The 14,693-nt window shown below is 42.6% G+C and overlaps 1 protein-coding gene across 2 annotated transcripts in view; it reads left to right on the top strand.

Annotated features, from left to right (window-relative positions):
• The first annotated feature begins 6,896 nt into the window (after positions 1-6,896).
• GRIA3 (glutamate ionotropic receptor AMPA type subunit 3) overlaps positions 6,897-14,693 on the top strand; it is a 361,210-nt gene continuing 353,413 nt past the window's right edge. For both annotated transcript variants that reach the window (XM_008156125.3, XM_008156126.3), the window contains exons 1-2: positions 6,897-7,005; positions 8,191-8,349. In XM_008156125.3, the coding sequence (XP_008154347.1) occupies positions 6,897-7,005; positions 8,191-8,349 (268 nt within the window). The remainder of the gene's footprint in view (positions 7,006-8,190; positions 8,350-14,693) is intronic.

The following is a 14,693-nucleotide window of genomic DNA, read 5'->3' as shown; positions in this document are numbered from 1 at the left end:
CTCCCTGGCCCAATCATGGGCGTAATGGAGTGATGGTTATTTGCATATTACCCTTTTATTAGGTAGGATTAGTTTCTCACCCTGGACACTCAATATAACATGATTTTCTTAAGAGTATAATTAAATATCAGGCAAATGCATCATGAGCTGAATTTAGGGGGCTGAATTACTAAAGTAACAAAGGATTTCACCATTGAACAATCTAGCACTAATAGACCAATGACAAGACCATTTCAGCAACTCATCAGGGGCCTATAGACATTTCAAGAGCAAAATTATTACTATACAAAATTCTCAGGGAGCAGGCCTTTGGGAAGATGGGGATTTTCATGGTATTGTGATTGTTTCCCAACCTCTATAGCTCCCTCCCCCACTGTGCATTAATTGTGTGGTTTGGTGAGGGATCAGGAAGGACAGACTACTCCCTACTCTCAGCTCTATGAATGGGATATAATCCTTCCCGTCCCACCTTCCACCCCATTCCATAGTGATTGGTTCAGGTAACTCAGGTCTAAGCATGATATTACTTGGCCACAGTATTTGATCATGAATGGTCATGTGATTTAGTTTAAACCAATGATACAAGAAGATGCAAGGCAGGTTGAAGACAAGAAATGCTACAAACATTTTACTGTCATGTGGGAAGCAGAAAGGAGAGAGAAAAAGAAATTAGGTGTTTGATAAAATTTTTTAACTAGAGTCTAATCAATTCTGAGGCCAGTCCTACTTCTGTTCCTTCCAGTTATGTGAGCCAATGCACCTCATTAATTGTTTGCACCAGTTTTAGTGGGTTTTGTCTTACCTTAGTATGAAGCATCCTAACTGATATAGTAACTGAATGAATCAAGACCATGGTCACTAGCCCTAAGAGTAACTAAAGGAGCCGGTGTGAAGTGCTTAGTCCAGAGAGAAAGGGTTGGGAGAGGGGTACTAAAAGTGAAAGATCATCTCCAAGTAACTGTGCCCCAAAACAGCTTCTATGGATGTCTTCAAGGCAAAAAAAAAAAATGAGTCCCAAACATTACCATCTATAAAAAACAATCCAATCTGAATAAAATTTGAAATAAACAATTGCTTCCATGGCTACTGTTAAACTTGGTGTGACTATCTCCTCCTGGAAGTTGCCATGGGTCCATTTTAAGGCCAATTAAAACCCAAGTCCATAAGGTTTCTCTTCTGACCCCTGCATATACTCCCACCAGAAGCAGTTCCAACAAGTCCCATGTCTGGAATTTCAGCTCCCGGGGATATGGATTTATTTGATACCCACATAGAAAATTTCTACAGAGGTTTCTTGAGGAAGAGGTATAATAAAGATGAGATGATAGAGAATTAAGATGGAAGACCCAAGCTTTCTTAGATGCCACACCCAACCTAAGTCTCAAGATAAGACTGGACTCTATTTTTTCCAAGGAATCCAGGAATGGAATTGCAAGAGACAACCACAAAGAATCAGTAATACCTAGATTATTTCCTTGATTAGTGTGTGGGCTGAGATTTGGACAGTTTTTCTGACCCTAAAATAATCCAGCCTTGCGGAATCATAGAATCATAGAACAGGAGAGCGGGAAGGGTCCTTAGAAAACATCTTGTTCTGTCTTCTCTTATTAATGGCTTGGGATTGAATCTGGGATAAGGGAAGCACCTTATTTCACATATTTAAATACCTTCCTCTGCTGCCATGGTACCTAGTGCTTACTGTTTTCACAGCACTTAGCATGAGTTGCATTTTCATTGCCAGTGAATACATCTGCTCCTCCTCTAAACTTGAAATCCATTAGAAGCAGAAACTGTCTTGCTCCTTTATTCACTGGTGTCTAGCAGTGTCTGTCATAAAGCAGGTCGTCAGATGTGTGTTGAAGAAATCAAAGTTTCAAATGAAACAGTGAGGTTAGCTTTCCATTAGGCAAAGGATATACAGACATAACCTCATTTTATTGCCATTCACTTTATTGCACTTCATACTAGTAAATGTTGTGTGTTTTACAAATTAAAGACAAGACCCCCCACCAGCAAAAAAGACTATGACTCACTTTTTTTTTTTCAGCAGCAGCAGCAGTTTGGAACTGAACCTACAATATCTTTGAGGTATGCCTGTAGTATCTTGCTTTCATTACCTTTAAGAGGATGGCAGTTTCCTTCCAACAAATCAGATGATTTTTACCTCTATTTTGCTTATTTGCAAAGTATCAAATTGGAAAGTATGAGGCTCAATATATGGTATAGATCCCCTACCCAAGCTTCACTAGTTGACATTTCTTTCAGTTTATACAAGTGCCCTTATCCCAAACCTGAAACAAACAGAAACCTCATGAAGAGAAGCATTTTCTCTTTTGTATTATAATTCTTAATACTTCATATTTTTTGCTCATTCAACATTCCTGCAAATAGGCTGTGAGTACCTCACCTTGATGACCAGGTACACCTGTGTGATAAGGCTGGGCCCTGCTACAAGATCCCCTTCTTGCCTTCCCCTGACTGGGACTTAATGACATTCAAATGTACCAATGAAATCCTCTCACGCCTTTTGCTTCTGTACTCTATCCTGATCCCAATAAAGATATTTGCCCATAGGGTACTCCTCTTCTCTCCTCTCCTCTCCTCTCTTCTCTCCTCTCCTCTCCTCTCCTCTCCTCTCCTCTCCTCTCCTCTCCTCCCCTCTTCTCCCTTCCCCTCCCCTCCCCTCTCCTCTCCTCTCCTCTCCTCTCCTCTCCTCTCCTCTCCTCTCCTCTCTTTCTCTTTCCTCCTCTCCTTCTCTTCTCTCCTCCTCGTCCCCTCCCCATCCCTCCCCTCGCCTTCTTCTTCTTCTTCTTCTTCTTCTTCTTCTTCTTCTTCTTCTTCTTCTTCTTCTTCTTCTTCTTCTTCTTCTTCTTCTTCTCTCTCTCCCCCCTCTCTTCCTTTCCTTCCCACTTGCTTGGTTGACCCCATTCCCCTGGTGCTCCCTCCATATGACCCCCTTTGTGGCATAGGGTGACTGTTTCCCTAGGACCTGTGAATATAATGAAATTTGTTTTCTTGTACTTCTCCTGAATCCTCTCTTGTGGTCTGGCTAATCACCTCATGAAAGAATACAAAACAACTTCACAATAAAAACTGCAATGAATTCTTTTCTTGCTTGCTGTTTAAAGTGTGTCATAGAGTGCATTTAAAAGTACAAACCATGGGTCCTAAGACTAGCAGATAATCCTGAATCCAGCAGGGATATCTCTTAACTACAGAGGGAGAGCTAGATTTGGGGCTTTGTTGGCAACTTCTGGTGGCTATGATGCTGCTAGTACAATCTGTAGCTCCTCACTGGAAAACCAAAAATGAAATTCAAAAAGTGGTTCACTGCTTTCTGGGATGAGGTATTAATTGCAAAAGAATTTGCATGTATTATACAGACTTTTTTACCAACAGCAATATGCCTGATCCACTACAGTGTCCCTGCTGGCTCAGATGGGACTAGTCCAATTCTGCCAACAGCTGCCACTGACAGCTAAAAGTTGGAAGAGTGGCAGCAGATGAAAGTGAGGGGAAAAGGTAGTAGGCAAAGGAGACTGAAAAAGGGATGGGTGCCATTTACAGTGATGAATTCAATTGAGAATTTTCAAGTGCATAGGCACTGAAATGCCTTTCTTCCTCTCATCTTTTGTTCTGACCCACCCCATTAGTCTTCAAGCCAAATTACAGTGAAGATGGATACAATTTTTTCATCTACCACTTCTCATGGCTGGCTAAGCATGAATGGGGACCTTCAGGAGTGAAGTATACTGAAAGCCACCTGCCTCCATCCAAAATACAGTCTCTACCTAAGAGAAAACAAAAATGAAAATCCTTATTAAAGTTACTCTTTTGGGTAAAAGCATTGAAGGTTCTTATTAAAATGCAACTATATTGCCCTGGCCAGGTAGCTCAGTTGGTCAGAGTTGTCTTGATATACCAAGGTTGCAGGTTCTATTCCCAGTCAGGGCACATACCAGAACCAACCAATGAATGCATAAATAAATGAAACAACAAATCTCTCTCTCTCTCTCTCTCTCTCTCTCTCTCTCTCTCTCTCTCCCTCCCTGCCTCCCTCCCTAAAATCAATTAAAACCAAACAAATAAAAAAGCATGATTTAAAAAGTAAATAAATAAAATAAAATGAAAATATATTATCTAAAAGTACAGATTCTTATAAACATCAAACAGGCCATCAAACCTCAGAGGGAAGGCAGGGAAGGATGGGGGGGGGGCGCGGTAGAAGATCAGTCAAAAGACTTGTATGCAATGGACACAGACAATAGTGGGGGTGAGTGCTGGTTGAGAGAGGTCAACGGAGGGACAGGAGGAGACATATGTACTACTTTCAACAATAAAGAATTTTTTAAAAATAAAAAAATTAAAGTACAGGTTCTCTAAATATGTCATTTTTAATATTAAATTGTCACTGTCCATGGTTAAAACCTTAGTAAAGATTTATCTACCAGATTCTCTACTATCTCCTGGGGCTCTTGGGAAGCTTCAATGGAAAGATTTTGATGTGGAACACTAGTAAAGATTGGTAGCAGAGTCTGAGGTTTGGGTGATAGTGGAGAAAGAGGAGGCTGACAGCCTGAGGAACTTTTGGGGAGAAAAGAGCACATTTAAAAGGTGAGAAAGAGGGAAGGAAGTTGGGAAATTAACATTTATTGATTCTTCTGTGAGTCAGGCACTGAATTAGATGCTTTCCCATCTACTATCTTATTTAATCCTTATTTAATTCATAATTACTTTATAGAGAAAGAAATACTAATACTCCCATATTGCAGATGAGAAAACTGGGGTTCAGATTAAGAAAGTCACTCAAGGTTACACTCTGCCTATATGTGATAGAATATAGACTTGAACTTGGATCTGTTTCCTAAGTCTATGTTCCTGAACCATGCTATCTCACTCCTCACATTTGTTAAGGGGTGACCAACCCATTCTCTGCTACCCTCTTTGCCCCCAATGCTCCAACCACTTGTAAGTTCAGTCTTCTATGACTTCCAGGTTTCTCCCACATTCCTAGCCATGGACTAGCAAATGGAGACAAGATTTCTATGCGTGATGAGGTAGGAAGAGATTTTGCATTATCAAATGGATAGAAAATTGGGAAGAGCCTAGAACCATTTTTCTAGTTGCCCAAGGATTTGGAAACTTTCTGTTCCAGATTCCAACCTATGTCATGCCCAAATCCAAAATTGTGCCCCTGGGCCCTGTTCCATGTGTCCTGCCCCATGTATTACAGTTTGCTGTACACTGGCAGCATGTGCATGTAAACCAGGAGGAGAGGATATGAAAAGGAGAATAGCTGGTATGGGGAAAGATTAAAACTGTCACTTCCAGAATAGCTGATGTGGGAGTGAGAGACTTGGAAGACAAAAAGGCTGCTTTTTTCTCACCACTGGAGAAAGGGGCTAGGGAGAGGAGTCTATAGACCAAGAGGTTCATCCACAAGATTATAGAGGGAACCACCCCCCAACTGAGATCCAGCTGCACTGCCTGACTTAGAAGGGTCTTTCCTGCCCTAGAGCGGAGATTAAAAGAAGAGTGGGGAGAGGGAGGGGGACGGGATTTATAGCCTCTGGAGTCATTAGTCAGGGGCTCTGTTCAGAAGCAACACCAAGGGAACAAGGCAGCTAAAGACAGTTTTCTTAACCTTAACTTTCAATCTCTACCCGATCCCAGTTCATTCCCACATCTTTCTCCTCCTTGCTCAATGGGATTGAGCGTCCTTTTCATTAACCTTTTAGTTACCACATCCGGGCACATACTTTTCTACGTCCTCTAAAGCAGTCAGCCCCACACTGCCCATCACTGCCCCCTTCCGCCTCCAAGGCTGGCTCTGCACTTGGGAGGGGAGGTACTGGCCTCACAAAGCTGTGGGCGTTGGGGGCTGTTCACTAGCCCTGGGATCTCTGCTGTAAAAATTGAGCGGTAGGGACCGGGCATGCGCAGCATCTTTGGGCGCATTGTGATGGGAACTGCTTCTCCAAATCTTACAAAGACTCCCGAGTTACCACTAACCGCACCCCCGGACCCCCTTCTTTAAAACAGGAGTACAAACGCAGAGACAATGCAGCTTTCAATGCAGCTTTTCCTTCTTCCTTTCTCTTTTAAAGGGCCAGTTGCAGCTTGATTGGCTGGTCCACATGAGGACTAGTGTATTTCTATTGATCCCATCTCCCATGTTGACAAACGCCAACGCCAAGGCTTTTGCAGTCCGGGGCTGCAGTTTGCAGTAGAGCTAAGCGGTGTGCGGCTTTAATTCCACGTCAGATCAACTTTGATCGATATCCCCCTACTGGCCCAATTGGAAGAGCCCAATTCACAGGCGCTGAGCCTTTTCCCTCTTTCCTTCTTTTTTCCCCTCTTTACACCCACCATCTTCTGGGGGAGAAAAGTCTTGGATTTTCTTTATAATTTTTTTTTCTGTCTCTCTCTTTTGTTTGTTGTGTGTTGTTGTTTTTCGGTGTTTTGTCTTTTTTGTTTTGTGTTGTGTTTTAGGTTATTCTCTCTTCTCTCTCTCTCTCTCTCTCTCTCTCTCTCTCTCTCTCTCTCTCCCCTCAGTGAGAGAAAGATCTCTTTGGCTAACCGAGCTTGCAGCCAGTGAACCCGCCTTCCACATTGGTGTGAAGACAGAAGTGAGGTGGTGTGAGAGAATCTAAGAGCGAGAGGGAGCAGAGAGAGAGAGAGAGAGAGAGAGAGAGAGAGAGAGAGAGAGCGAGAGAGAAGGAGGAGGAGGTGGTGGTGGAGGAGGAGGACTAGTGTAGGGTGGAAAGGAAGAGTGAGCGCGAGCAAGTTGAAGGGAGGGGGTATAAGAGCCAGCGAATTCTTTTTCTTTTCCTGTTATTATTTTGACGACTCCCGAGTTGCGCCCATGCTCTTGTCAGCTTCATTTTAGGCGTAGCATGGCCAGGCAGAAGAAAATGGGGCAAAGCGTGCTCCAGGCGGTCTTCTTTTTAGTCCTGGGGCTTTTGGGTCATTCTCACGGAGGATTCCCCAACACCATCAGCATAGGTAAGCGCGAGCGAGCCAGCCAGTCGGGCCGGGTTCTCCTGCACCGGAGACCAATGCCCTGGCGTGGCTATTGCGGGCCGCGGGTCCCAGTCCTGCAATGCCTGGGGAGGGGGATTGGGGACAGGGACCGGGACCGGGCAGGAATCCCGGAGATTTGAGCCCCAGAGAGCTGGCGGGTCTGGGGAGCATCAGGCACCAGAGAGGGGTCTCCTGGGGCTGGGGAGGGGAGTGGACTGCTGGGTTTTCCGAGATGTGGTGAACAGGGGAAGTATGCTGGATGCTGCAAAGGGGCAAAGAGTCGCGGTTTTTAGGCTGGTTGCTCTAGACTTTGCCATGGCGTGCGTGCTGCCACTGGAAGTTGTCCCAGGGTGATGCCGCCTGTCGGGCCGCGCCAGAGCACGTTACCCGGCTCAGGGCGCCCTGTCCGCGTCTCGGTTCACCCCAGAAAGGCTAGTGCTGGGAGAGGTGGAAGCCCATTCTGGATCCCCCAGACTCGGGCAGCGATCAGAGTCTGGGTAGGTGGAGGATGCGGTAGGAGCCAGGGGTGAAACAAGGAACTGAGTGAGGAAGCAGGGAAGTCAGGCAGACCAGGAATTCATGAATTGCCGCTGTGTCTGTCTGGAGCCCAGTTCCCGGACGCTGGGAGGGAGTTTTCTCATCTCCTGTCTGTATTTACAAGTCAAAAAGTTAAAATTGTTGCCATTATCGAACCAAACCCCTATATTGTAATGGTGGACATGGTTGGCTTTGGGGAACAGGATGGGGGCACCAGGGAGAATGAAATTCTTTTTCTTGCCAACCTTTCCCTTTATGCCAGAAAAACATTAACAAGCTTGTGGAGATGTGCGTTGGGGAGGAGGGGGCAATGGAGAGGAAGCTACTGTCTGAGAAACAGCCAAGTCCCACTCTTGGTTCCATCATCCTACCCCAAAGGAGCGCCCCTCTTTTCTCTTACCCCTTTCCCCCTTCCCTCCAGCCTCTCCTCCTCCTCTTCAGTCTAGAGGAAAACCAGGTTTCTCTTGGCTAAAATTTGAGTTCACAAGAGTCTTGAAAGACACACTGGTTGAAAATCAATTATCATCGCACCCCATACCATTGAGAGGGATCTCCTATCTGCAGTGCTCTCTAATTTGTAACCTGTCCTGGGGGGGACACAAGCCAAATCTCAGTTCCCTGTGCTTATAGGTGGACTCTTCATGAGAAATACGGTGCAGGAGCACAGCGCTTTCCGCTTTGCCGTGCAGTTATACAACACCAACCAGAACACCACCGAGAAGCCCTTCCATTTGAATTACCACGTAGATCACTTGGATTCCTCCAATAGTTTTTCTGTGACTAATGCTTGTAAGTAGATCTGCTTTTCCTCCCTTTGGGACCTTACTTGCATTTTGCTTGTGGGACTTGGGGTCTGCATATGTGCTGGGGATGGGTGATCGCCTCAAAGGTTTCATGCGGCATAAACCAACTCCAGAGGATCCTGCTGAGGGAGGGACTTAAATCAGTGCACAAAACTCTCTCCTGAATCATGTTTGATGCAAAAGTTTCATTTTCTTTGGTGCTAAACCAGCAATTCCTCCCCCACATCTTTTTTTTTTTTTTTTTGGCAGAAAAAAAGGAAAGAAAAAATAGCATGGTTGTTCAGGGAAATTTCTTCAGATGGAATTAAAAAAAGAAGCCTCTTGATTGAGTCAATTCAGGATGTACATTACTTGACTGTTAAAGCTAGTGCCTGGCTGTAGAAATTAGCTGAATTTGACAATTGCCTAATAGATAGGAGCCAAATATGGGAAATGCTGCAAACAAGTAACCTTGAAGGACAGATCAGGCTTAGTTCCCTGGCCTTTTTCTATCCTAGACTGTCACCTTTCTTACTTAGAGAGTTCTGATAGGAACTGATAAGACTACAAACTGATTACAAGTGATGAACACCTGGAAAACTGAGGGGAAAGGAGAGGACAGTGCTCAGGTGACTATTTGGGAAGCTGCTTCTCTTTTGTCTCCCCTAGTGTTGTTCACCCTGCCCACACATTGTTAAGGACAACACAGTTCTTAACTTAAAGCAAAAGGTGGAGGGGGGAGGCTTGCAGCAGGCTAATATAAAAAAGGAGGAATTTCATGAGCCCCAAAGCTATTTCTGAAATTCCTATTTGTGCCATGGTAATTGTTCCTCTAGAAAGGGGACATTTTGAGGAGTGAAACCAAGGGAACCCAAATGACAGCCTGTTGGACACACGTTTTCCTTGAATGTAATGTTTTATGAAAAAGACTGATAATTGTTTATCTAAGCTTATTGCACTAAAAGTTTTCACAACAATGAGGCTGATAATGACATATGTTTTGTTTTTATGGCTTGTGCAGTTTAGAATTTTTGTTTTCTGGCTTTCATTCAAGGGAGAAGTTATATTTATGTTCTGTTGTGTGAAACTTTATATATGACAGTTCAAATTCTTCTGCCTCAAAGGATATGTGATTTCCAAAAACTGTTGAGTCTCCACGAGCACAGGTTCCTTGGATTTTTAAGACTTAGGTCAAGAGGATGGAGGTGAAGTACATTGCAAAAAATGACAGTATTCGCTTTAAGAAAAATTTAACTGAAGGTACAGATCCTTATATGAACATTTTCTGTGATACTCTGTATTTGACATTCTTTGGCTTTCCGACATTGACAAAAATAGGAACTTATTAATTCCAGCTAAGTGTGAAAGTTACAAAATGTCTGTCTATATTTTGCATTTTATTTCTGTGATCCCAGCCTGTCTCTACAGCACTTACAACACACAGCTGACTCTTAATCCTGCAGCACTGTGATCTTGCAAGAGGCTGGAGCTCAAATGCAGCTTCTTAAGTACCAATTAGAACAGATTTAAAACCAAATACTTGAAATCACCAGGATTTTTTATTATTAATAACAAATAACATTTGAACTCACTTTAGTGTCTTTCCACTGATGAGGACTGGAATAAGAGTGCCAATTGACTTCTCAGAAATGATTGATTTCTAAGGTTTTTAATTCTGTGGTTTTTTTAAATGCTCAAATCAGATCGACACCAGCCAGCTCAGGAACCCCACTCAAAGAGCAACCAGGAAATGATCATTGCCTTGTGAAAAGCTCAGGTTTAAGAATAGGCAATAAGTCAGCTTTGATGTTCAGTTGTCTTAATGCCTTACCTGTCAGGGCAAGAAAAATAAATTGGTCAAAACGTGCCCCCCCCCCCACCACACACACACCCTAAATCCACAGAACTTCTGATAACAAGCTTACAAGACTGGGTTGTGGTTTGGGGCTTGAAAGTGTAAGATAAGAGGTATGGATCACTGGGCAACAAGAAAGATAAAACAAAAAGGTGACCTTGCCCTTAGTTATGCCAGATACACACATATGCATACACTGACACACACAGGAGAAATATCCAGAAACCAGTGATGTGTATGTACCCAGCTGCCTGTTGCACTCTCCAGCTTTACAGCTCAGAAGACAGAGGAGGAAAGCTTTCATCTTTTCTGGTCCCCGAAACAGTCCTCTCTGAATGTCACAATCATTGAATGGGGGCCAGATCTCAAAGCTGTCTCCTGGCAGCTGCTGCCTCGAAGCTTAGTATAAGAAAGATGACTAGTCCAACCACAGTCTGATAGTCTCTGAATGCAGAAAACAATCATTTCACAAGGCCAGGAAAGCCCTGGAAGTATATTTCATATATTCCCCTGGTCTTGATTGTTCTTTTTCTTATGGAAGTGAAGATCACATATATCAGGTGTCAGAATACAATACTAGTTCAGTACTGGAGTTTGGCAGATGATCCCAGGTTCCATTCTTCCAATTGATTGCAATATTTCACAGAGAAAAAAAACACCCTAGATCCTCTGGTCTGCCCCTCCCTGGAGACCAAGGGAGGATTTGAGAAAATCCCAGTTAAGTACAAATCTGGTCACCCACCTCTCCTATCTGATTCAATGTGGAATGGGATGGCAAAAATTAAAGAAACTTTTTCCTGTTCTCATTCAGAATTCTTAGTTGCAGTTTTCCCTAGCACTAAAATTGATTTTCCCATGATCTTTCCTGCACCCTCAATCTTGAGACAGGCATACATTTTTTAGGGCATAGTAACAAATACTCAAAAAATAAACAAAGGGTAATGCTTTCTGCATGCCACTGCTCTCTGCTCTCCCTCTGCAATGTAATCTGAAGGTTTAATTGCAAGGAATCCCAGGCATCAGTTATTTAAAGACTCTTCTTCACCAGCAACCATTTTATTTTATTTTATTTTATTTTATTTTATTTTATTTTATTTATTTATTTTATTTTATTTTATTTTATTTTATTTTTGCACAACCCCTGAGAGGTTTGCTTAAGACAGACTCTAATTTCATTCTGTGTCTTAAGAAGACAATAAAAAGCCTCTCTGGCTTTGAAAGGTGGTTCATTTGGGATCTCAGCTCAGAGGTGAATTGAAGTTTATCAAAGAGACTCATCTGATTTGGAGCCCATGTTCCCATTTCATTGGGATTAATTGAGTTTGCTACCATACTTTTCAGTTTGGCCAGATAACCCCAGAAAGAGGGATGGTGTGAATATTATGATTTCAAGATACATACATTCATATACATACAGAGACACTCAAACACACAAAATTAGTATACATGAAAAGAGATGTACACACTTTTTTAAGTTACATGTTTGTTCTTTAAAGCACACACACACACACACACACACACACACACACACACAGATTTGATCATCCTAGGGTTTTGCAAGATGTGAAAACACTAAGGGACTTCTGGGTCCCGTTGGAGTGGCTTGATTCCTCAGGAAATGCCTTCAGTTCCCTTGAAGTCCCCTCCTGTGTCTTGCTGCTGTGCACTTGTAGTGCATTCCACACTACATCGCCCCAGTCTCTGCAGTGTCAGCTCATTAGCACACAGATCTCATATTCCCTCTCCGCACTGTCATTGCAAAAATTGCTGTTGTACACCTTTACAGCCAACAAATGTGCTCTCGTGGATTACGCACTGTTTGCAAGAAGCAAGGAAAAGGCAAATGTAACCTTAAAGGTTATTCACCAGGGAATTGTGCTCTAAATGCATTGGCTTAAATAAAAATCTGTTGATGGAGGTGCAAGTGACGGTGGGTCTGAGAGTGAGACTTGGGAGTGTAGGCTCTAATGGAGCCCCAGGCAAAATCCCTTTTGCTGGCTAACTCTAACTCATCAGCTGCATTATTTTACTTTATTTTTTCCTGAGCCATTTGAAATATACCTGCTAACTGGGAGCTTCTTTTATAACTGAGTGCATTTTGCTACCAAGTGTACTTAGCCAAGACAGGTTTCTGTCTCCTGCCCACAGAGTCACAATCTAATTATCTAATTATTCTAATTGCCAAGATCCATTTAACTGTTTAGGTCCATTTGAGAAAGAAATGTCTCCCCTGATCTTATTCTCTGCTCTTTGGTGGGTTTTGTTTTGTTTTTCTGTTTATCCTTTTCATTTAATCTTTGGAACCAGGATGAAGACACACAGTACCACAGCTCCTGCCCTCAAACAGATCTTCACATACTAACCAACGTCAACTGCTCCAGCTCCACCTCCCATACCCAATCCTCCATCTTTGTGCCCTTGCTGCTCTCCATCTCTCCTCTGTCTGCTGGCCAGGCTTCAATAAACTCACTGGCTTAGCTCACTTCTCAGCCCCTCTGGCCAGCTGGCATAGCCCACTGAAGCACCAAGAGGTCGCCTCAGTGGTGCCAGTCAAAAATATAATTCACCTTCTCACAAGGTTTATTATGGATTTTTAAAATCTATTTTTTATGTGTAGAGGAGGGAGGAAGGTGATGCTGTTCATTTGGGCCATAAAAATAGATGGCAATCAGCAGGTTGTAAAGGTGAATTTCCAACAAAGTGTATTACCTCCCCTACAAGGCAGCTTCCTGTTGATCTTTTAAGCAGGATGGGAGAGACTGGAAGGGTTTGAGGGGAAGGAACAAAGAACACCATTTTGTTCTCTATCTATGCATACTGCAAAATGAGCCATGTTTTATTTATTTGTTTGTTTCATCTCAGCAATTTTAACCTTTTTCCTTTAAATGAAACTAATTTTCCACACCCCCACATCTGTTTCCTTAATGCTGCATTTCCCTCCTACCCCCAATATTGAATGAGAATAATGAGGGCTGGTTGAGATTTTTATCATAAGTTTTTGGCTCCTGATATATTTTTAAATTTCATTATTATGGATAGTCGGAGGTGATAGGCTGGTCTCATTTTAACAGATTAAAAAATAAATGAAGCTGCCGAGGCATCATTATTAGTTTTCCTTTAAGAGATTTGTCGTTTTTATATAATTGGTTAAAGGATGAAAAGGAAGCATGAATTTTAAGAGAGGGTCAGAATTTTATAAGATAGAATTCATAACTTTCGAAGAGGGGAATAACCTGTTTATTCAATGATTTAACTTTAAACTTCTTAGATTGAGACTGCAGATATATTTGAAGGAACTTTCAAAAACTCTGAAGGTCAGGAAAATTATAGGAATACTTTACCTGGTTCATTTAAAAAATTAAGCTTCAACTTTCTTCCTTTGGCTCTGATACTTTGGGTCTAATTTGATGAAATGTCCACAGGAGGGTGCAATTAAAATCCTAGGTGGGGGCAATGAGTACTCTTCAGCAGAAGTGGGAGTTCCCTCCCTCTTCTAGAAATGGCTGGGCTCCAGGCTGAGAGCTACAAATAGCCTCAGCCAATGTGTGGGGTGAGCCTTGAATTAGGGCAGCAGTCCCGAAAGGGGTCAGTATTTGGCAAAAGGTTAACATGAATAGAAATTATTCCCCTCACACTTTTACCTCTTCTCTTGACATTATTTTCCCCTCCTGCTCTGTCTGCCCAGTTTATGCTCTTTTGCTGGTCTCTGACTGGCCCCTGATTCTGGCACCCCATCCACAATAAACTTACCTAGGGATTATTTTCTACCCTGGACTTTTCTAGACCTAATGCTTCTTCTTCATCAGAATATCTTTGTTCCTGGTTCATCCTCCTCAGGGCCTGCATTCTACTTTGAGGATGATAGCTTTTTAAAGTCTAAAATAGAAATCTGGCTTAAAGTGTGTGATAAGAGGGTTAATGTATCTAACAGGGATGTATTTGCTCTGAAAACCCTAATGCCTCAATTTCAAGGCAAGACACTCAAATAGGGGTGTTTCTGGACATGATACACAGAGTGGATGTTCACTCTATCCAAATCAAAGATCAAGTGGCTCTGGTCATGGAAGACTTTTACAGACCAAAGTAAAAAGCAACTTGCACATGGTAGGTTTGGTGTAAGTACATCCGAGGCATAGGGCAGGTGCACCTTCTTGAATTTAAAAGCCTTTGGGGTAATTTGGAAAGCAGTCAAAGTACATGAGGATTCATTTTCTAAAGGAGGTAAATTTGTATATCTTTTTGTATGTCAATCATATGTCAATAAAGTTATTTTAAAGAGTGTAAATATTTATCTCTATTACAAAAACAATGACAGGTTTTTGGAGAGTCTGAAGGTGCCTATGTTGGCATTGGCAGGAGATTCACTAGCATGGAAAGGAGGTCAGAGAAGGGGAGACGTGGTAGGAAAGCTGGATCTCCAACTGAGTTTCCTTTCCCTGTGATGGCATGTGGAATGCAATGATTACAAGGCAGCATCCCCCTTATAAGTGCTTTAA

This window comes from Eptesicus fuscus, chromosome 1 (genome assembly GCF_027574615.1).
Source record: "Eptesicus fuscus isolate TK198812 chromosome 1, DD_ASM_mEF_20220401, whole genome shotgun sequence".
Classification (NCBI taxonomy): Eukaryota; Metazoa; Chordata; class Mammalia; order Chiroptera; family Vespertilionidae; genus Eptesicus; species Eptesicus fuscus.
Note: the sequence above shows the minus strand (reverse complement) of the source record. Positions and strands in the feature narration are given on the sequence as shown.